General features: G+C 39.9%; 3 protein-coding genes across 4 annotated transcripts in view; 1 reads left to right on the top strand and 2 right to left on the bottom strand.

The window, feature by feature from the left end:
• LOC127625017 (zinc finger protein 239-like) overlaps positions 1-13,523 on the bottom strand; it is a 165,071-nt gene extending 151,548 nt beyond the window's left edge. Inside the window, exon 1 of the mRNA XM_052100066.1 lies at positions 13,502-13,523. The gene's annotated coding sequence lies outside the window, so the exon portion shown is untranslated. The remainder of the gene's footprint in view (positions 1-13,501) is intronic.
• The window catches only part of LOC127625016 (zinc finger protein 501-like), a 617,707-nt gene that overhangs the window by 100,941 nt on the left and 493,986 nt on the right, over positions 1-22,780 (top strand). The window lies entirely within an intron of this gene.
• The window catches only part of LOC127624953 (zinc finger protein 665-like), a 158,031-nt gene continuing 151,606 nt past the window's right edge, over positions 16,356-22,780 (bottom strand). The window contains exon 13 of the mRNA XM_052099912.1: positions 16,356-17,687. Within this exon, the coding sequence (XP_051955872.1) occupies positions 17,124-17,687 (564 nt within the window). The 3' untranslated portion in view covers positions 16,356-17,123. The remainder of the gene's footprint in view (positions 17,688-22,780) is intronic.

Here is a 22,780-nt window from a genome sequence, read left to right as displayed (position 1 = left end):
CTCGCATTCTAAAATAGAACATTACCGCCATCTACTGTGCGTTACAGATCAGACACTCTTTCTCTCCACAGACCTTCAGGACTCGCTTCCAATGGCACTGCGTGTTCAGATCGTCCATTTCAGCCCACCAAGTCCCTCACAGCCCAGAGATAGCTGGGATAAAAATAAATAAAACCTACTTTAATGTCCTAGCTATATTCTTTCAATTAACCGAGTTCTATTCAGAAATTATATTAATAGACTATCCCCCCTTACTGGATTTAAAAGCTCTTTAAGGTAAATAGTTGTTCTCCTTTCTTCTGTAATTCATCTATTAGTTTATTTATTTCCTCTGTTACACTGTATTAATACATGTTCCACTGTTTCTCTAACTCCACACCAATCACATAATCCTTTAAGATGTTTTCCTATTATATACTTTGTTGAGTTAAGTCCTGTATGTCCCAGTCTGAGTCTAGACAAAATACAGTCTTCTTTTCTCCTCCCGCCTGAATTCCTTCCTCTTCCTACTAATGGTTGTATTAAATGTAGATGTCTCCCCTTTTGTTCATTATCCCAATAAAATTGCAATTTTTTATTTAACTCCTCTTTATTATTGCTATACATTATATGCATATCGATATTTTCCTTTGCCATTACTTGTTTTGCTTATTTATCTGCTTCCTTGTTCCCTGATACTCCAATTCGCGAGGGAACCCATAAAAACTGAACTGTCTTATTTGTCTGCTACATTATATAAAATATCTGAAGAATCTCTATCAATATATCTTGTCTAGTTTCAGACTGTTGAGCTTCAAGACTTAACAGGGCAGAGCTGGAATCTGAACATATGAGAGTTTTGTTTAATCCCATATCTTTTATTTTGTTCATTGCTAGCAAAATTGCTAGTAATTCTCCTGTAAACTTGATCTGATACCCTTTGTCCTTCTGCCACTTTCAATCTTGGGATGATGTATGCTACCCCCACTTGACCATTCCCTGGATCTTTAGATGCATCTGTAAAAACCTGTATATAACTTTCATACTTGGTCCATATATACTCCCTTGTTGATTCTGCCTCTAATGCATTTTGACCCTTGTCTTGTCTTGCTACTAATAGGAATAAATCAAAATTTGGCTGTGGTGAGATCCATAGAGGTATTGATGGTAATATTACCACTGGGGTAAAATTGTACTCATTTAATTTCGTATCCTGCACTAAATCCTTAATAATCAAGCCAAAACTATTAATTTTCCCTTTCCCATGTTCCCAACATGCCTTTAGAACCTTTTTTGCAGGGTGATTATCCTTCTGACCTATTAAGTTTGCCCAGTACGTCAATATCAGTTGCTTCCTTCTTAAGTGGATTGGCATCTGTCCCATCTCCACCTGTTACGCTGGTACTGGAGAAAAAGTATAAACTTCACAACACATTCTTAATGCTTGTGACTGGATTCTCTCTAGTTTTCCTAATTGTGATTTAGATGCTGATTCATAAGCCATACATCCATAGTCTATTATTGCTCTTCTCATTGCAGAATAAATGGTTTTCAGTGCCATTCCCGTCCTGAAACACACCTCTTTACATTTAATATCTTCTTACATCTCTCTTCCATCTTATTTATGTGAGTACTCCATGTAATGTTCGTGTCAAACCACATTATAAGAAATCTTATCACTTAAACTTGTTCTAATTCCTTATTATATAATTTTAATATATATCTATACTTAACTTTTTATTTGTAAATAAAATATATTTAGTTTTCTCCACAGATAATTGAAATCCCCATTTATAAGACCATTTACCAAAATTATTTAAAGCTGATTGCATTTTATCTACATTTTAATCCACATTTCTTCCTCTAATCCAAAGAGATCCATCATCTGCAAACAACGAGTTTCCTATATTAATATCTATTGTTGCAAATATGTCATTAATCATAACAGTAATCATCAATGGACTTATGACACTACCCTGTGGGGTCCCATTCTCAATCAAACCTTTTCTGATAAATATATTCTCCAATCTTCACTTCTATATTTCTTCCTATTAAAAAATCTTTAACCCAATTATAGAACCTACAACCTATTCCAATCTGATCTAATTTTATCAACAAACCTTCCTTCCATAACATATCATAATACTTTTCAATATCAAAGAACACTGCTACTACTGTTTCTTTATTTATCAAGGCTCTCCTTATATCTGATTCCAAACTCACTATTGAATCCATTGTTCCCCTTCCACACCTTAATTTTCTCCAAATGATACATTAGCCAGTCAGTAATAATTTTTCCATTAATTTGCATACATGTGCGGTTAAAGATATTGGTCTGTAATTTAGAGGCACATTTTGATCTTTACCTGGTTTCTTTATTGGAATAATTAAAAATTCCTTCCAACTCCCTTCCTCCAATATTCTGTTATAAAACTTTAATATTACTTCAATTGATTGTTCACTTAACTTTTTTAACATAATATAACTTATTTCATCTTGCCCTGGAGTTGTTACCTTAATTTGTTAATGCACGTTTTAATTCAGGGAATGACTACGGAAAATCCAATAAACAATCCATTGATGTTTTCTTAGCAGCTTCTCCCTCATTTCCTTACTCTCCTTTTTCCAAGTTATCTGAACTATTTATTTTTTAAAACTCTTTCTGGAACATTTCTGCTTTTTCTTTGTCACTTATTGCATTTTCCTCTTCCATACTTAAAACTGGATATTCATATTCTTTCCTAATTCCTCTCATCTTTTTAATCATGCTCCACGCTTCCTCGACTGGAGTACTAATTTACCAATTTCATCACAAAATGATCTCCAATATTCTGTCTTTACTTACCTTTCACTGTATTTTTCTCAGTTAGCATTCTCAAACTTCCATTTTCCTGCATTTCCTAATTTTTCCCTCCTTTATCATTATTTACAATTGTACTTTTTATAGGAAAATGATCACTACCAACTGTACATTTCTTTGATACCTCCCAATGTATTATCCCTCCTAATGTATTTGTAACAATTGTTAGATCTGTTGCTTATTCCTTTCCTGAATTTACATCCATTCGGCCCCAGACCATGATAGACCCTCCACCTACAAATCGATCCCGCTCCAGAGTACAGGCCACGGAGTAATGCTCATTCCTTCGACGAAAACGCAAGTCTGACCATCACCCCTGGGGAGACAAAACCGTGACTCATTAGTGAAGAGAACTTTTTGCCAGTCATGTCTGGTCCAGCAAAGGTGAGTTTGTGCCCATAGGCGATGTTGTTGCCTGTGATGTCTGGTCAGGACCTGCCTTACAACAGGCCTACAAGCCCTCAGTCCAGCCTCTCTCAGCCTATTGCGGACAGTCTGAGCACTGATGGAGGGATTGCGCGTTCCTGGTGTAACTCTGGGAATTGTTGTTGCCATCTTGTACCTGTCCCGCAGATGTGATTTTTAGATGTACCTATACTGTTACACGTGGTCTGACACTGCAAGGACCATCAGCTGTACTTCCCGTCTCCCTGTAGCGCTGTTTTAGGCGTCTCAAAAGTGTGGACATTGCAATTTATTGCCTTGGCCACATCTGCAGTCCTCATGCCTCCATGCAGCATGCCTAAGGCACGTTCATGCAGATGAGCAGGGACCCGTGGCATCTTTCTTTTGGTGTTTTTCAGAGTCAGTAGAAAGGTCTCTTTAGTGTCCAAAGTTTTTATAAGTGTGACCGTAATTACCTACTGTCTGTAAGCTATTAGTGTCTTAATGAGCATTCCACAGATGCATGTCCATTCATTGTTTATAGTTCATTGAACAAGCATGGAAAAATATAGTTTAAGCTCTTTACAATAAAGATATGTACATTTATTTGTATTTTTTACAAAACTATCTTTAAAAATAGAGTTCATACCTCAACAAAATAGGCATTTTGACCAAATCTAAGTATATAAATTATATTTGACAGTTTAGGCACATATCCATATTACCTATAGCACTCTCAGAGCACACACAAATAAAGAACACACACAGAAGCTGTCTGTCAGTCAGATTTTTAAAGGTGCACTCAGCAATTCCTGAGAAACACTGTTGATATTCGAACTCAAAACAAACACACCCCTCCCTTCAGTGCTCCTTTGGAAGCTCCAACCCCATTACCCACCTATCGAGAAGAAAAAGAGCAACTTCTGCATCCATCTTCAAGTGTGTTACTCTGAGGTCTCTTCACTGGTGAAAAGCTTTGCCGATATTGATGTGGCTCCTAGCCCTTGACTTATTATAATCCTTTTTTATTTGTTTATATTCATTTGACCTTGTTCTCTTTTCCAGTTTCTCAGCCATTTGTCCTCCTTGGAGTTTAGAAAGTTTGCATCGGAACAGAGACTTACTCACAGTTAGTGATCAAGTTAGCCGTGGACTACTATGAATAGAAAAACTATTTCAACACAATAACATTAGCTATCAGGTTAGCAGAGGCCTACAGCTGTGCACTGGGTGTACACCGTTGTTACAACACAAAACTCATGAACTCTCGATAGCAGATAAATCCACAAATAATCAAGCATACTTACACAGGGTTGCCAACTCTCACGCATCTGGCGTGACACTCACGCATTCAGCCTCAATCTCACGGTGAGGCTGAATGCGTGAGTGTCACGCCAGATGCGTGAGAGTTGGCAACCCTGCTTACAGGTTGTGATCCTGAAGTGCCAGATTGTCCCAATAAAGTGGGAACTGCACCATCAGCTGCCACAGCTTATCTTAATTAAGGACAAAAATAGAGTCCACTTGCTTTACATGCATGCACACAATATCCCCAAGGTAAACTCATTTTTAGTTAACTGACTAAAGTAAAGTAAAGCTGGCGACCTGTTCACTCATGCTCATAACATGGCATATATTAAGTGATTACGTTCCATTTCCGCTTGATCCACGTGGGGCTGCGGTAACATTTAGTGCTCTGACTGGTCAGCGCTTCCCATCACATCCAAAAGTGTCTGGGCCTTTTGAACAGTCATAATATTAACAGTTTTAATTGTTCAACAACGAGAGTACCTGCACTTTTTTCTTCCACTTTAAGCACTGGATAAAAGTACACAAAGGCCAATGTTACATTCATTTCAACAGACTGTATAATTACAACGGTGGTTTGTGATGAATGTTACATTAAGTGGAAACATTTTTAACGTGAATAAAATCATAGTGTAGTATCATCAATACAACACAAGTCAATACAAATCAAAAACGGATTATGAAAGATGGCCTTTAATAGTGACATAAGGCAATATTTAAACATAGGCCTACAGATGGCAAGACAAATATAGAAATAATCAAAGTTGAACAAAACATTTTATTATTTATCTTATTGTGATTAAAATGATTTCACATTTTATGCAATTTGTAGATCTATTTGGTAACAGAGGAGCATTGCTAAAGATGGGTTATTGAATAAATATTTGAGTGCGCATTAGTTAGGGTGACCATATTCTGGTTTTTGCATAACATATATATATATATATATATTATATATATACACACACATAAATAAAACTTTCCAACATTATTTTGAATGTCCATGTACTAAAATAAAATATTTGATGCCATGAGTGTACCTTCATTTACTATTATGATTATTTTGAATGGCCATGGAAAATGAAGCAATGTGATAACAATTTTGCCTGGTCGCAAAAAGTATTCCGTTAATTTACCTGATGAACTTTCACCTTTTGCTGGCTTTTTATGATTCACAGAGCTAATGTGTGCTTCTAAATCACTTGCACCTTTATTAGCAACTGACACATAGCACCAGCTTTACATGTCATACATTCTGCTTACCACGGCTCTAAAACTGGACGAAAGCATGGAGAGATTGACAAGCAGGAATTTGGCCAATAGCTGCTGCAAACCTCTTATAATCGACCAATTGGTGTGCGAGGAGGGGCTTACAAAGAGCAGTTAAAGCATTGAAAATATGTGTGCACACACAGTGAAGTACTAGACCACATCATAATGCAGCTAAAGCCGAATCCTGGACATCCTGAATCCAAGCCACATGAGCTGAGTGCACGAAGTGTCCAACATTGCACACTCCATTTTGACGGTTGAAAAACTGGATCATCTGGGTCCTTGTAGTATACTTCTTTTTGTTGCACTTTCAGTGTAAACATACTACTCACACTATTTACACTTCAAAATAGGGCTGGGCGATTAAATGGTAATGGTATTTATTGACGGTACACCATTATCCATAACGATATAATTTTTTTTTATACATTGCTTTGCAGTTTTGTTTGTTATCCATTAATTAGCTTAATGTAGTGGTGGTCGTGTAGTGGTCTAAAGCACATAACTGGTAAACTGGTAATCAGAAGGTCACTGGTTCGATCCCCACAGCCACCACCATTGTGTCCTTGAGTAAGGCACTTAACTCCAGGTTGCTCCGGGGGGATTGTCCCTGTAATAAGTGCACATAACTGGTAAACTGGTAATCAGGAGGTTGCTGGTTCGATCCCCACAGCCACCACCATTGTGTCCTTGAGTAAGGCACTTAACTACAGGTTGCTCCGGGGGGATTGTCCCTGTAATAAGTGCACTGTAAGTCGCTTTGGATAAAAGCATCTGCCAAATGCATAAATGTAAATGTCACATTCTGTGTAAGGGACACGTATTCTCAACACACCTCTGCTTTCCTTTACAATATGCTTGCCACATTGATTACATTTATCTGTTTATACATAATTTTGATAAATATGTTTTAGAAAATACACCATAAAAGGAACATTAACAGTGACAGTAAAACACCTTGCTTTCACGTGTTGCACAAAGAAATGGATCTGCTTCTTTCAGCTCGTTGTTGAAAATTCTTATTTGATGCATTTCTTTTCGCACTGACTGACAGTATGACAAAAGAGCATGCATGCCAAGCGCATGACATCATTGCCATGATAACCAGATACATTTCAGCTTATTTACTGAAAGATGAGAATGAAAGTATCATCAAAACAACATGCAATGCAACAAAAGTGTTTCAAAGCTCTGCAAACAATAGCAGAGACCATAGCAAGAAATTGCATGAAAACAATCAGTGAGCCTACCAGGCTGAAACCAGGACATAAAAAATATATTTACAAATAAATACAAATGTCACAAATAATGTGAAACACATTGAACACATACCAAAATGTGCGCTCAAACTTTCAGCTCTACTTGAGATTGGCTGAGGAGATATTTGCAGAATTTGACAAAGCATATTGGATTACAATTATTAAGTGCACCTTTAAGATTCTTGTTATTTGTGAAGTTTTTACTCCCTTTTAACCTGTTAATGAGATCATCCAATGGTTGTCCTGTGATCGACACAAGGAAACAGCTGATTTATACAATCAATACTGCATTTCATGATATTAATCCTTCAAACTGAATGTTACCCTCAGTCACCATTCATCTTTTTTCTAAACAATTGAAGTAAATGGTCATCCATCTCAAAAACATACCTGAAGGTATAAAATCATCTTCATCACTCTGTTGTTCCTCTGCTGTGGTTTCATCATCATCATCACTCTGTTGTTCCTCTGCTGTGTTTTCTCCTCTCATCTTCATCAGGTTCCTGCAGTCCAGCAGCTTCACTGAACACATCTTCACTGGTATCTGCAGCATCTGCAGTTCACCAGCAAGAATCACATCCACCTGCTCTCTCTTTCAAAAATAAAATTCTCATACTGTATGTTTCTTTCTCCACTCTTCATCCTGTCTCTTTAAAGTCCCCCTTTCCGAAAAGCCCAGTCTGCTCTGATTGGTCAGCTGGCCTATTCTGTTGTGATTGGTCAACCATATAGAATGTGTGTCGGAAAAGTAAAGGCCCTTACCATAACCGAGGTTCAGTTCCCAAGTCTTGCTGAGCAGCTGTAAACACTATTGTAACTATGGCGTCGGTTTTTTCAGCACCATTTTGATTCCGATAATGAAAGTTTGGAAGAACAAGCTGATCGAACCGAACCGCCTTCACAAGCACAACGTTTCACAGAGGTAAGTTTTACTTTTGTAGATTTCTTACAAGTACACTGTCGATATTGTGAACCTGACAAAGATTCAAGTAAAACTAATAACAAAACCATTTCAACACAATAACATTAGCTATCAGGTTAGCAGAGGCCTACAGCTGTGCACTGGGTGTACACCATTGCTACAACACAAAACTCTGCATTTGAACTCTCGGTAGCAGATAAATCCACAAATAATCAAGCATACTTACAGGTTATGATCCTGAAGAGCCAGATTTTCCCAACAAAGTGGGAACTGCACCATCTTTCAGGGGTAACCTGGACTCAAGATGGTGCCGAGTATGGCTGCTGCGTTGCGAGCTCCGACACAACACTGCAGTTTATTGTTTGTTTGTCTTGGATGTTTTCTGCCTTATTGTATATGACAGACAAATGCTTTTGGACATCGGTTCTGCAATTACACACCGAAAACCGGACTTCAAATTCCTCAATGCCGACCCGCTGTTTACAAACACAGCAGAGGAGCCCTTTGTCTGGGCAGTCCGGCCGTGGAAACGGAGAAGGAAAAGAGGAAAAAGAGCCGGCTTCTAATCAGAGTAAGACGTCACGCAAATCGACCCCCGCTACCCAGTATTCTACTTGCAAACGTTCAATCTCTGGACAACAAGCTCTGTGAGATGAGCGTGGATCTTTCCAACGAGAGACGAGGGAGTGCTGCGTTATCTGCTTTACAGAAACTTGGATGTCTGCTGAGATTTCTCATGCTTCTGTGTCGACCATTCTTGCTACCAAGGGAATTCACAGTGGTCATTATCACAGCTGTGTACATCCCCCCACAAGCCGACACAGATCAGGCACTCAAGGAACTGTATGGTAGTTTAAGTGAACAGGAAACCGCGCACCCTGATCACGTTCATAAGTATTCACAGCCTTTGCTCAATACTTTGTTGAAGCACCTTTGGCACCAATTACAGCCTCAAGTCTTTTTGTGTATGATTCTACAAGCTTGGCACACCTATTTTTGGGCAGTTTCTCCCATTCTTCTTTGCAGGACCTCTCAAGCTCCATCAGGTTAGATGGGGAGCATCGGTGCACAGACATTTTCAGATCAAGCCACTCCTTTGTTATCTTGGCTGTGTGCTTAGGGTCATTGTCCTGTTGGAAGATGAACCTTCACCCCAGTATGAGGTCCAGAGCGCTCTGGAGCAGGTCTTCATCAAGGATGTCTCTGTACATTGCTGCATTCATCTTTCCCTTGATCCTGACTAGTCACCCGGTTCCTGCTCCTGAAAAACTTCCCCACAGCATGACGCTGCCACCACCATGCTTCACTGTAGGTATGGTATTGGTATTGAGTGGTGCCTGGTTTCCTCCAGACATGACGCTTGCCATTCAGGCCAAAGAGTTCAATATTTGCTTCATCAGACCAGAGAATTTTGTTTCTCATGGTCTGAGAGTCCTTCAGGTGCCTTTAGGAAAACTCTACAAGGGCTGTTATGTGCCTTTTACTGAGGAGTGGCTTCTGTCTGGCCACTCTACCACAAAGGCCTGATTGGTGGAGTGCTGCAGAGATGGTTGTTCTTCTGGAAGGTTCTCCTCTCTCCACAGAGAAATGCTGGAGCTCTGTCAGAGTGACCATCGGGTTCTTTGTCACCTCCATGACTAAGGCCCTTCTCCCCCGATCGCTCAGTTTGGCCGGGCGGTCAGCCGTAGGAAGAGTCCTGGTGGTTCCAAACATCCATTTACGGATGATGGAGGCCACTGTGCTCATTGGGACCTTTAATGCGGCAGACATTTTTCTGTACCCTTCCCCAGATCTGTGCCTTGATACAATCCTGTCTCGGAAGTCTACAGACAATCCCTTGGACTTCATGGCTTGGTTTGTGCTCTGACATGCACTGTTAACTGTGGGACCTTATATAGACAGGTGTGTGCCTTTCCAAATCATGTCCAATCAACTGAATTTACCACAGGTGGACTCCAATCAAGTTGTAGCAACATCTCAAGGATGATCAGTGGAAACAGGATGCACCTGAGCTCAATTTTGAGTGTCATGGCAAAGGATGTGAATACTTCTGTACATGTGATTTATTTTGTTTTTATTTGTAATAAATTTGCAAAGATTTCAAACAAACTTCTTTCATGTTGTCATTATGGGGTATTGTTTGTAGAATTTTGAGAAAAATAATGAATTTAATACATTTTGGAATAAGGCTGTGACATGGAAAAGTGAAACGCTGTGAATACTTTCTGGATGCACTGTATGTTTACATGACAGTTTCGGGTTATTGTTACAGTGAGATTGATCCTCACTGTGAGGAAAGAATGATGCTGTTATTAAAATGCATTAAAAGAGCAAAAACCTGACATTTCCAACGGACTTAATTTAATAATGGTATCAAATGGGCAGATTCAATACATATCAAAATGAAAGTATATGTTTATATGCCAACACGAGAATCTTAACCACAGACAGAAAGTGTAAATAATCTACTGGTTCTTACCCGTTTTGTTGCTTTACTCACCTCTTGCATGTTACTAGGGCTGCAACTAACGATTATTTTGATAATAGATTGATCTAATTATTATTAGAACGATTATTCGACTATTCTGTGAATATTGCAATGATTAATCATTAGCTCTTAACCGATTATTCAGACTGTGTCCTGATTTAAAAGGTTGGATTAAACGCGCTTACAAACAATAAAGAGGACAAAATCATCTTTTAAAAATACCTCTAAATGACATATACTAAATTTCATTTAAAATTTTCTAAAAAACAGAATACATTTACTTGAGAAGCAACAGATAAGATATTTAGAATTGCTTTAAGAGAATGTATCTTAATAAAAGTGTATTTTGTATATAAGTGAATATTTTCACTTGTTCATACTTCTGCCAGTGCAGTAAAGACAAAATATACTTGTATTCAAGATCTATTCATCTAAAAGCATGTCTAAACATCTTATATGCTGCTTCTCAGGTGAATGCATATTTTTTGAAGGATTTTTAGTTATTTTAAAATATTTGTATTTTTTATATTATATTCAACATTCTCAGATAACATTTTTTTCTTCTGCATTATAGCTGCAAAAGAAAATGTATTGTTTTAAAGGAGTTTTACATATTTATATTGGAAAAGAAGCCAAAACAAAATCCAAAACATATTTTGTTGCAGTGTATAATGGGTCGAAGACAACACCCTTTCTGTTCACTTCAACCCATCTTTAACTTAATAAAAAACAATCTTATTAATAAAGCTGCATACTGCCCATTTTCTTCACGATAAGAAATGCACAGTAACGCATATATTATGATTCAATAACTTGCGAGACATCATGTTCTGCATTAAGCGCGCATGCTCGAGGGATGAACGTCCCGTGACAGAGTGTGACTATGCCGGGTGCTATTTTAATTTCTCCCCCTTAAATCGGGACATTTGCGCAACTCATAGAAGAACCGCACAGAGAAATGCCAGTTTCAGAATTTGAAGTTATTTACATGATCTGCTGCTGATTTATTTGAACTTTAATAAAGCTGTAATGCATTCAATATAACTGCAACCTAAGCCTGGGTGTTTCCTTTAAAGAGATCCGAATCTGCTTATTCCACAACGAGAGTGCTTCTGAATTTACTTATTTATTTTTGAATAAGTCCCTCATCATTTGCAATCTACATCACCTGAAGCCGTTTGGAATGTTTAGACCACTGATCTATATATATAACTGGATTGCTCATGACGTCACAACAGTGAAGCTACTGCGCCGCCATCTTGGTATTCCCTAACATTCTGTATTCCTATGGGTCTCAATGGGAAATTGTCTGTTTTGGTGAGTAATTTTTACCTATGCAGTCACATTAAAAAAATGTTTTAAGTCTGCATACACTGCATCACAATGCAATCTTCCTAAATATGTAATTATTTATTTTGACTCTAATTTTTTCCCCTGCTTATTGTAAGTGTGTTATGTTACTCTTTATTGCAGCAGCATTACATTCAGCGGCGCACGTGTTACCTCAATAGAAAGAAGTTTAAGAAACTGAGGTAAGACATCAGTAGACATTTTCAAACATATTTTACATTTACATTTATGCATTTGGCAGACGCTTTTATCCAAAGCAACTTATAGAGCCTTATTACAGGGATAATCCCCCCGGAGCAACCTGGAGTTAAGTGCCTTACTCAAGGACACAATGGTGGTGGCTGTGGGGATCGAACCAGCGACCTTCTGAGTAACAGTTATGTGCTTTAGCCCACTACACCACCACCACCATTTTATTCTGAATACATAATTATGCTTTGTAGCTTTTATTTATGTTGAACACGCATTATGGTTATTTTCTTAAGCTAAATACATATTAGCTCTGCAGCTAACGTTAACTTAGGAAAATTACCACAATGAATAACAGTATAACTCACCAACTCAGCTTTTTTGGTCAAGTTGAATATCTTATTGCAGATCAACACCGGTTACATATGATGAATATAATGTGGGCTTGCATTAATTCTCTGTGTGTGATTTTGTATTTTTGCAATGCAGGTCCGAATACGATCCAGCTCACGGGCATAATTTATAAACTGATCATTTGGAATAGACGAGGAGCAGGGCAGGACTGGTCATCTGGCATACCGGGCATTTTTTAAAAGATCAGGGGATTGCTGAAATAATTAAATGCTCACAACCTGGTATGTACATATTCCAGAAATAAATGCAAATGGATAATTGCATTAAGTAAAGGTAAATTATATATATATATATATATATATATATATATATATATATATATATATATATATATATATATATATGAACTTGTGTGTGTACTACACTACATTTTTATATTTGGTTCTTTTGGATTTATTCTTAAGAGGTACTTTCTTATGTACTTTCTGGTGTAGTGGTCTAAGCACATAACTGGTAATCAGAAGGATGCTGGTTCTAGCCCCACAGTCACCACCATTGTGTCCTTGAGTAAGGCACTTAACTCCAGGTTGCTCCGGGGGGATTGTCCCTGTAATAAGTGCACTGTAAGTCGCTTTGGATAAAAGTGTCTGCCAAATGCGTAAGTGTAAATGTAAATGTAAACATGTGCTTAATAGGTACATAGTTATAAACCATTTCGCGGTTAAACGCCGCACATGCCGCGATGCCCTCTGTCGGTAGTGAATAGTAAAATGGCAGCCAGAGCACTTCCGGTAGCTTCACCTACTGCTGGCAGTTTAGAATTCTATGAGCAATCCAGTTATATATATAGATCAGTTGTTTAGAGACGAAATGCAGTGCTGCTCTCGCGCACCATCATTACAGTTTAATGTAATCTCATGTTACGTTATACGAGATCAAATGACTATTCAACAACGACCATTTTTTATTGTCGATAATGTCGACTAAACGTTTCAGCCCTACATGTGACCAGTAACAAAACAAACTACATCAGACGATAATGAGCTTCTTTTAAAGTCATTAAAACACCAAAGAGATAAAAACAACATGCACAGAAAAATCTAAATCTGTCAATGTAAAACACACAAAACACGTACCGATTTTAGCGCTCAAACGGTGTTGTGGATCTCAGGTCTTCTTCTTCTTCTTGTGTTTTCTGCAACTTCTGGTGAATTTCCGCCTCCTGCTGGACTGGAGTGTTGATGCGTCGAAATAGTTGAAAAGACTGAGAGAGGAGTTGAACATCCTGAAGGAAACTAACTCTTAAAGGGGAAGGAGTAACATTTCCAATACCTTTATTTTTACAGCAAAATAGACTTAAAGCAGATATTTAATAATAAAACAAAGATGATGATCTCAACAAGTGATTCAATATACAATTGAGAGTCGTTAACAAATCTCTCCCATTAGCCGGAACCGTGTCATAAGTACATAAGTTTGTACTTTGCACTCAGCCATGTAGTGTATGAATTATCAAAGTGTAGTATTGTGAGAAATATGAAATTGTACATGCTGTTCTGCTCCGTGTGTCTGTTTCTGGCCTTCCATGTGTGTTCGGTTGACCCCAGATGCAGGCTGCAGTGCACGCGTATCGAGTCAATATATTTAGCAATTGCTGACCGTTTCTCTCTTCCTCTTTATGATGTTCCATATTTTATGCAGCATACTTATTTCTGTGAGTTGATTAGGTCATACTTGTCCTTTTGAGGTGAACAGGGTCAACCATATGGCATAACGACTGGGGCATCTGTATATGGCCTTGTTCCTGTATTACTCCAGAGTACCCAGTTTCTCCCCCTTGATCTTAAGCCTTGTTGTCGCTTTACTATTGGCTGTTTATTGTCTCATGAATAATATAAATTACATGCTTGCTGTAATAAACGTTGAGTAGATTGAATACAGACCAACTGTGTTGTCGTTCTTTCTACTTCCTTCGCGAAGTCTATGTGAGAGACTCACGACTGCACCTCACTGGGCATGAACATAGAAAGACGGGAACTAGAGATCGCGACTAGATCCAAAATATTCCTATCAAGTATCTTCCCAAATGGAACACTTATAATTTTTTTACTACACAATAGCGTTCACTGTTTAACAGCTTATGGAAGTAAAGTTTCAAACCAAGCGTTGTGTTTCCCTGGCTTTAGTGCACTATCCACCCTCAGTTCAACACTTATTTTAACTCATTTTGTAAGATGCTGTATTCACAAAAGTTTAGCTAGTTGTCATATTCTCCATTATTTACAATTGTTTTGCCAGATCACCATCACTGCCAGTAACTCTGCCCCTTCCGCCAAGTACAACAAGCCTTAAGGTCCTTGTAGTACACTTCTTTTTATTGCACTTTCAGTGTAAACTTACTACTCACATTATTTACACTTCAAAATAGGGCTGGGCGATTAAATGGTAACGGTATTTATTGATGGTACACCATTATCCATAACGATATAAAAAAATATATATATATAACGCTCGATAGGTTCATTTAAATGCACATAGACATGAAGTTTGGTTGCTTGAACAATCCTCACGCATGCACCGTCCCTGGATCATAAACCGCTCATTAAAAGCATAATCATATGGCTAGATAAACGAGCATGCTACGAGTGACAAGCAAACAGCCAATAACAAGTTGCGTTGCTGTGGGGTTTGGTTGCGCCATCACCATGTGACATCAGAACACACAAACTCATGTGAAAATGAGTTGAAAATAATTTTTTTTGGTTTCTTTACATCTGACCAACATCAGAACACAATTGTGTGTAAGCTTTAAAAAAAAAAAAACGTCCCAGCCAAGTACGGAAACACAAGAAGTGAATTATCTCCTCACTTAAACCGTTTCCACCCTTTGGAAGATAAAGCATGTCGTCCGCCACAACCTACATCTACCTCACCACAACAAACAACCCACAAGCAGTCCACGATGGCGAGGTACTCAGCAATAATGCCTTATGCGAAGTCCTCCAAACTATTTTTATAACATTTTATTTATTAAGTTCAATAGTTTCTTTAACCCTTATGTATTAATCTTCATATAAGATATAAGAAAGAAGATATGTTTACATTTTTGTGGGTAAATTACAAATACAGTGATTAAATTCAAACCTTTTTTCTACTGGTGTTTGTTTAAAAAAAGGTTATTAAAATGTATCAATAATTATCGATACCGAAGGATATGAAACATTATATTGTGATACATTTTTTTAGCTCTATCGCCCAGCCCTACTTCAAAATGAGGTAAAATATTGCAGAAGTGTGCATTTGGGATGCACCTCGGATCTTTTTCATGAATCAACTCAGGAGCTCAGGTTAGCACTTCAAATCAGGTTCAATTCCTCAGCAACTCAGCCTTCAGTGAGCTCACAGCCAGGGCTGTTTCTGACAATTCTGGCACCCTAGGCAATATACCTGTTGGGAGGAGCGCATGCGCGGTGGCCTCCTCTTTAGAGCCCCAGAAGGTGGGTCCCAAGGTGACAGCCTAGATTGCCTATGCCTAGAAATGGCCCTGCTCACAGCAGACATTTAAAAATAAGAGTCCCATGTGTATTTTGGGCTTCTTCATAATTATTAAAAGTCCCATATTGTGTCCCAGATCTTTTCTTCTGATGATTATTGATTGGGATTAGAGTAGCACAATATACTGCATCTGGGATTTCATTCAATCTGGTAACAGTACAGAAAGATTAAGTAATACACACCGATCAGTCACAACATTAAAACCACCTGCCTAATATTGTGTAGGTCCCCCTTGTGCCGCCAAAACAGCGCCAACCCGAATCGCAGAATAGCACTCAGAGATGAGAACACAATTGTACAGAGCAGTTATCGGATTTACTGAAAACTTTGTCAGTTCTAACCAGTCTAGCCATTCTCTGTTGACCGCTCTCATCAACAAGGCATTTCCATCCACAGAACTGCCACTCACTGGACATTTTTCTAGAGTAAATTCTAGAGACTGTTGTGCATGAAAATCTCAGAGATCAGGAAATACTCAAAAATGCCCATCTGGCAAAAACAATCATGCCATGCTCCAAATCACATTTGCTGCCATGATCCTCCTGCTGATTTGCTTAGCCCTTATTATTGTGGCTGCTTGTAATCTGTTCCACCTTCCCTTGATTAGTTTGCTTCCTAATTATTCCCCCTCTGCTGTCTCATGCCAGATTTTGTGTCTGCTGCCTCGTGCCAGATGCTGTTTTTCTGCTGTTTGCTTAGTCAGTCCTGACAGTTTTTGCTCATGAGCAGTAAACCTTTTATTTGGGTATGTAATTTACTCCGTTCCTTAGCAAAGTGGGGGCGCTAGGTGACTGGATATGATGTCACAACTGTTCATACTTTCGTTTCGTAGGAAGTATATCGAGGCCTTAAGGGGGGAATTCCCTCCCATTTTCAGAAATGAATTTCAGGCCCTGAGTTGTATGGTGTCTCTCATGTGTTTTCAGGTCTTGTGACCGAGTGACACTCTTTCCACAGTGTGAGCAATTGTATGGTTTTTCTCCAGTATGAATTCTCTCATGTGTTTTCAGGTTTCCTGACTGAGTGAAACTCTATTCACAGTGCGTGCACTTGTATGGTTTCTCTCCAGTATGAATTCTCTCATGTGTTTTCAGGTTTACTGACTGAGTGAAACGCTTTCCACAGTGTGAGCACTTGAATGGTTTTTCTCTAGAATGAATTCTCTCATGTTTTTTCAGGTCTTGTGACCGAGTGAAACTCTTTTCACAGTGTGAGCCGTTTCTCTCCAGTATGAAATATCTCATGCTTTTTCAGGTTTCCTGACTGAGTGAAACTCTTTCCACAGTGTGAGCACTTGTATGGTTTTTCTCCAGTATGAAATCTCTCGTGTTTTTTCAGGTTAACTGACTGAGTGAAACTCTTTCCACAGTGTGAGCACTTGTAAGGTTTTTCTCCAGTATGGATTCTTTCATGTGTTTTAAGGTTTTGTGACCAAGTGAATCTCTTCTCACAGTGTGAGCACTTGTAAGGTTTTTCTCCAGTATGAATTCTCTCGTGAGTTTCCAGGTTTTTTGACTGAGTGAAACTCTTTTCACAGTGCGTGCACTTGTATGGTTTCTCTCCAGTATGAATTCTCTCGTGTATTTTCAGGTTTTGTGACCAAGTGAAACTCTTTCCACAGTGTGAGCACTTGTAAGGTTTCTCTCCAGTATGAATTCTCTCGTGTGTTTTCAGGCTTTCTGACCAAGTGAAACTCTTCTCACAGTGTGAGCACTTGTAAGGTTTCTCTCCTGTATGAATTATCTCGTGTCTTTTCAGGATTTCTGACTGAGTGAATCTCTTCTCACAGTGGGAGCACTTGTAAGGTTTTTCTCCAGTATGAATTATTTGGTGCTTTTTCAAGTTGCCGGCTGTAATAAAGGTCTTCCCACATTCAAAGCACATATGAGCCACCACACTGGTATGCATTTTCTGGTGCTGTTTCAAATAGGACATGCCTGTAAAACTCTTTCCACAAAAAGAACAATTGTAAGGCTTCTCATTTCTGTGAGTTTTCAGATGTTGTTTTAGGTACTGTGCAAGAACAAATGTTTTACCACACTTATCGCATTCAAATGACTTTTCTCCAAAGTGATAAAAGAGATGACTCTTGAGATTGGTTGCATATGCAAAACTTTTTCCACACTGATGGCACGTGTAAGGTTTCTCTCCAGTATGAACTCTCATGTGTATATTAAGATAGCTTTTACATGTGAAACACTTTCCACACTGAGAGCAGGTGAAAGCTTTCTTGGCTTTTCTTCTAGGGTTATTAGGTGAGAAAATCTTTTTAGTCTTTGAGCCCCTTAAAGATTTTTCTCCAGTTAAGAAATCATGCTGTTCCTCCTCCACTTCCTTCAGCTCTTCACGTTCTTCTCTTAATTCCATCAGCTCTACAATAAACACAATAAGTTGACAAAAATCAAAAGAGGGACACCTTTACATGATTTGTACCATTCTTTTAATTTCATCAGTCTAAATTAACATTCAAACCTAGTTCATGTATTTCCCACTGGAAAAATTATTTTATGTGCCCTCCAGTCTAGAAACACCAAAATAGACGTGTCATTAAAGAAAGATAAATATGCAATGAAATAACCCAATCTTCTGCGGTAAAAAAAGAAAAGAATATATTTTTTCACCAGCCCAGCACACTGCTAGATGATGTAGCTTAGTGATAGCAAGTAAAATTGATCCTTCACTGTTTTACCAGACTCGCACACTTCAGTTGTCTACAGTTTTACTTTGTCTTTTTTTGTTTAAAAAGTAATTTGTATTTAAGGTTAGATGCACAGGAATTTTATTCTGATTGCATAAGTTCATAATCATTGATGACAAGTGTCAGACAAGTGTCAGACAAGTGTCAGACATGTGGCCAAACAATTTTCCACATTAACACGCAGTCATTTTCACTCACATTACTGCACGCTAGAGACCTGTTTTTATGCTCGAAATTGGCCGGCAATGCTATACCTGCAATGATGCGCAATTCCAGACACAGAACTCCCAGTACCTAGGAGTTTTCATGGTATAAAGTGATATCATATCTAGTATACCCATCTCAATTGTTGATCCATTTATTCAATATGTATATGATTAATATAACGTGTTTAATAAGAGGGAGCTGTTTTACAAAGATAATTGTGTTTGCGCTTAAAGGACATTAAACTGCCCTATACACCCCTTTGCCTTCTCCCAATGGCTCCGAGACACGTGCCAGAAATGGCTACTGGTGGGGAACCATGACGTTGTGGGAGTAGTCGATCAGGTGGGACTGGAACAGCTAATCCTTGTTCTGTCAAAGTGAACAGCGGAGTAGGTTCAGTGCCACCACCCTGCGTCGCTGGAGGAAGCTGCCCAACTTGCAGAGGAGCATATGGCTGTGTACCCGAGGGCGGAAGAGCCCTCTCCTCTCTCTCTTCCCCCTCCCCCTGTGTGCCCCCCCTCACTCTGCTCTCTCTCCAGGGCCTGTTCCTGCCCCCAGGGGGGGCAAAGAGCTCCGTCACCACGGGCACACCCCCTCCATCTCTGCAGTGCCCTGTTGCTCTCCCCCTCAGGTGGAAGTGTCCGCTGATGCAGGTGCGGGGTGGCATCTGGGCAGGCCTGCTGGAGTTGCGGGAATCAGGGGCACTTCCGGGATCAATGCCACATGATGGAGCTGGGGATGGTGGTCCGTGTCTCTGATGCCCCGCAGGCTGCCCCTGACCGAGCCGAAGTGTACTGAATACAGGTAAGAATCAAGGGAGTTACTCACCAAGCTTTGGTGGACACTGGCTGTAATCAAAAAACTATCCACCAACGCTTGGTTCAACCAGAGGCATTGGGCAAACCTAAAATGGTGAGGGTGAAGTGTGTGCATGGGGACATTCACAAATATCTTGTGGTGACCCTGTCGACTAAATTTCGGGGGAACAAAACATAGAGTGGATGCCACGGTTAGTTCCTGCCTCACCCATTATTAAAGGGAATATGCTTGGAGGGGTCCTGCATAAAAGTGACAAGATGTGAAGTGTGTGATGCTCTGGCAGGGGAGGCGGAGTCGGGGCAGTCTTCGTCAGTTCCATATCCCCTGAGGAGGCTATGGTCACTCCCCTCCTCAGGGGATTTCCTTCTGGAGCAGTCGCAAAACAAAAACCTCAAGCACGCCTTTGACCAAGTAAGAGTGATTGATGGTCAACAACTCCACCCGAATGTCACACTTTCATATCCCTATTTTACAATTATAAAAGAGCGGTTGTATAGAGTGACGCAGGATACTCATACGAAGGAAGATGCCGGGAAATGGTTTTCCAAGCGGCTCACTATAATCCGATTGGGGAAGAAAAACACTGAACATAGCCCATTTTAATTGGCCGGGCATAGGCGGCGATGTCCGCAGGTGGTGTGTGGGGTGCTGTGAATGTCATCTGGTGAACCCACCTGCCACCCCAATAGCAAAATTGCGCCCTCTTCCACTAATCGAGGTCCCCTTTGAAAGAACTGGCATGGACCTCGTCTGGCCATTAGAGCGGTCAGCATGTGGACATCGCTTTGTATTAGTCCTAGTGGATTATGCAACGTGATATTTACATTTACACGCTTTTATCCAAAGCGACATACAGTGCACTTATTACAGGGACAATCCCCCCAGAGCAACCTGGAGTTAAGTGCCTTGCTCAAGGACACAATGGTTCCATTGTGATGGCTGTGGGAATCGAACCAGCGACCTTCGGTTTACTAGTTATGTGCTTTAGCCCACTATGCCACCACCATATCCGGAAGCAGTGCCTCTGAGCAACATCTCAGCACGTAGTGTTGCGGAGACACTCTTCAAAATAATCTCCCAGGTATGGATTCTTAAAGAAATCCACACCGACCAGGGCACAACCTTTATGTCATGTACACTAAGCAAACATTATAAACTACTGGGTATTAAATAGATTCACACCAGGTTTTACCATCCGCATGGTGGAGTGATTTAATAAAATCCTTAAGAACATGATTAGTAAGTTTGTGCATGATGATGCTAGAAATTGGGATAAATGGCTCGACCCCCTGATATTCGCAGTGCCAGAGGTCATGCAAGCCTCCACAGGATTTTCCCCATTCGAGCTGATGTACGGCCAGTGCCCGCGCGGGGTGCTTGCGTCATCTGCAAAGCTTGGGAGGAGGGATCTTCATATAGCAAGAATGAAATTCAGTACGTTCTTTATTTTAGAGCAAAACTTCACACACTGGGGCAACTAACACAGGAGAATTTCCAAGTTCAATGTCAATGAATGACAGAGCTGGCTGTATAACAAGGGAACTCGGCTGCGGGAATTTGCACAGAGAGATAAGGTACTGGTTTTACACCCCACATCGAGCTTCAAATTATTCGCCAAGTGGCAAGGACTCTTTGAGGTCACACAACAAGTAGGATCACTCAATTGTGAGGTACAGTGAACCGATAGAGGGGGCGCACGTCAAATATATCACCTCAGCTTCCTGAAATTATGGAGGGAGATGGTTCCTGTGACGTTGGCTAAGGTAGTTCTGGAGAGGGCGGAGCCTGGCCTGGAGGTAAACACAAAACCTATTCATAACACTCCGGTCACTTGCGGAGACCACCTCTCACAGTATCAGCTTGCAGGGGTTGCCGAGTTGCAACAAGAATTTGCATACATGTTCTCCCCTCATACGAACCTCCTCCAGCACTACATCGAGCGGAACCGGGAAAATAGTTTGGTAAGAATTGGATGCGATGCTTGATATAGGAATAATAGAGGAATCCCACAGTGACTGGTCCAGTCCGGTTGTTCTAGTTCCTAAGAGTGAAGGGTCTGTAAAGTTCTGTGTGGATTATAGAAAAGTTAACACGGTGTCTAAATTTGATGCGTACCCGATGCCCCATGTTAATGTGTTACTCGATCGGTTAGGTACAGCTCGGTTTTATTCGACATTGGACATCGCTGCCTACTTGGATGCTAGCATTTATTGGCAGCGGCACATGCAGCATCTGAGGGCGGTCCTGTGATCACTGCGGCAGGCAGGGCTCACAGCAAACCCCAAGAAGTGCGTGATTGGGCGGGTGGAGGTGTGGTATCTTGGGTTCCACTTGGGCCATGGGCAGGTGCGTCCCTAAATTAGCAAAACTGCAGTGATTGCGACCTGCCCAAGTCCCAAGACCAAAAAGGGGGTGAGACAGTACCTGGGGCTGGCTGGCTATTACAGGAGGTTTGTGCCTAATTATACGGACCTCACCAGCAAACTGACTGATCTCACTAAAAAGGGGGCTCTAGACCCGGTCCAGTGGACGAGCAGTGCCAACAGGCATTCACGCAGGTTAAAGCCGCACTTTGCTTGGGTCCCGTGGTATAAGCAGAGGAATTGACTTTGGCCTCAGAGTGTGCATTATTTTTCAGTAATTTAATGGGCCGGAGGTCAATTATTCCTCACTTAAATCACAGTTTTTCACTGGATGATTATAATACATTAGTACTTTTAAAGCTACTACTATGATCCAGCTAAGTGAGTACAGTGAGTGGTATTGTGTTTTTATTCATACCTCAACATAATAGGCATTTTGACCAAATCTTTAAGTATATACATTATATTTCATACTTTAGGCACATATCCATATTACTAACAGCGCTCTCAGAGCACACACAAATAAAGAACTCACATAGAAGCTGCCTGTCAGTCAAACATCACACAGGCACCAAAATAAAAAGTTATCTTTAAAGGTAAACTCAGCAATTCCTGAGATACACTGTTGAAATTCAAACTCAACTGCCAAAACAAACACACCCCTCTCCTTCAGTGCTCCTTTGGAAGCTCTGACCCCCCAACTAACATCACAACAACAGCATATATATATATATATATATATATATATATATATATATATATATATGTTCTGT

Source organism: Xyrauchen texanus, chromosome 31 (genome assembly GCF_025860055.1).
Source record: "Xyrauchen texanus isolate HMW12.3.18 chromosome 31, RBS_HiC_50CHRs, whole genome shotgun sequence".
Lineage (NCBI taxonomy): Eukaryota > Metazoa > Chordata > Actinopteri > Cypriniformes > Catostomidae > Xyrauchen > Xyrauchen texanus.
Note: the sequence above shows the minus strand (reverse complement) of the source record. Positions and strands in the feature narration are given on the sequence as shown.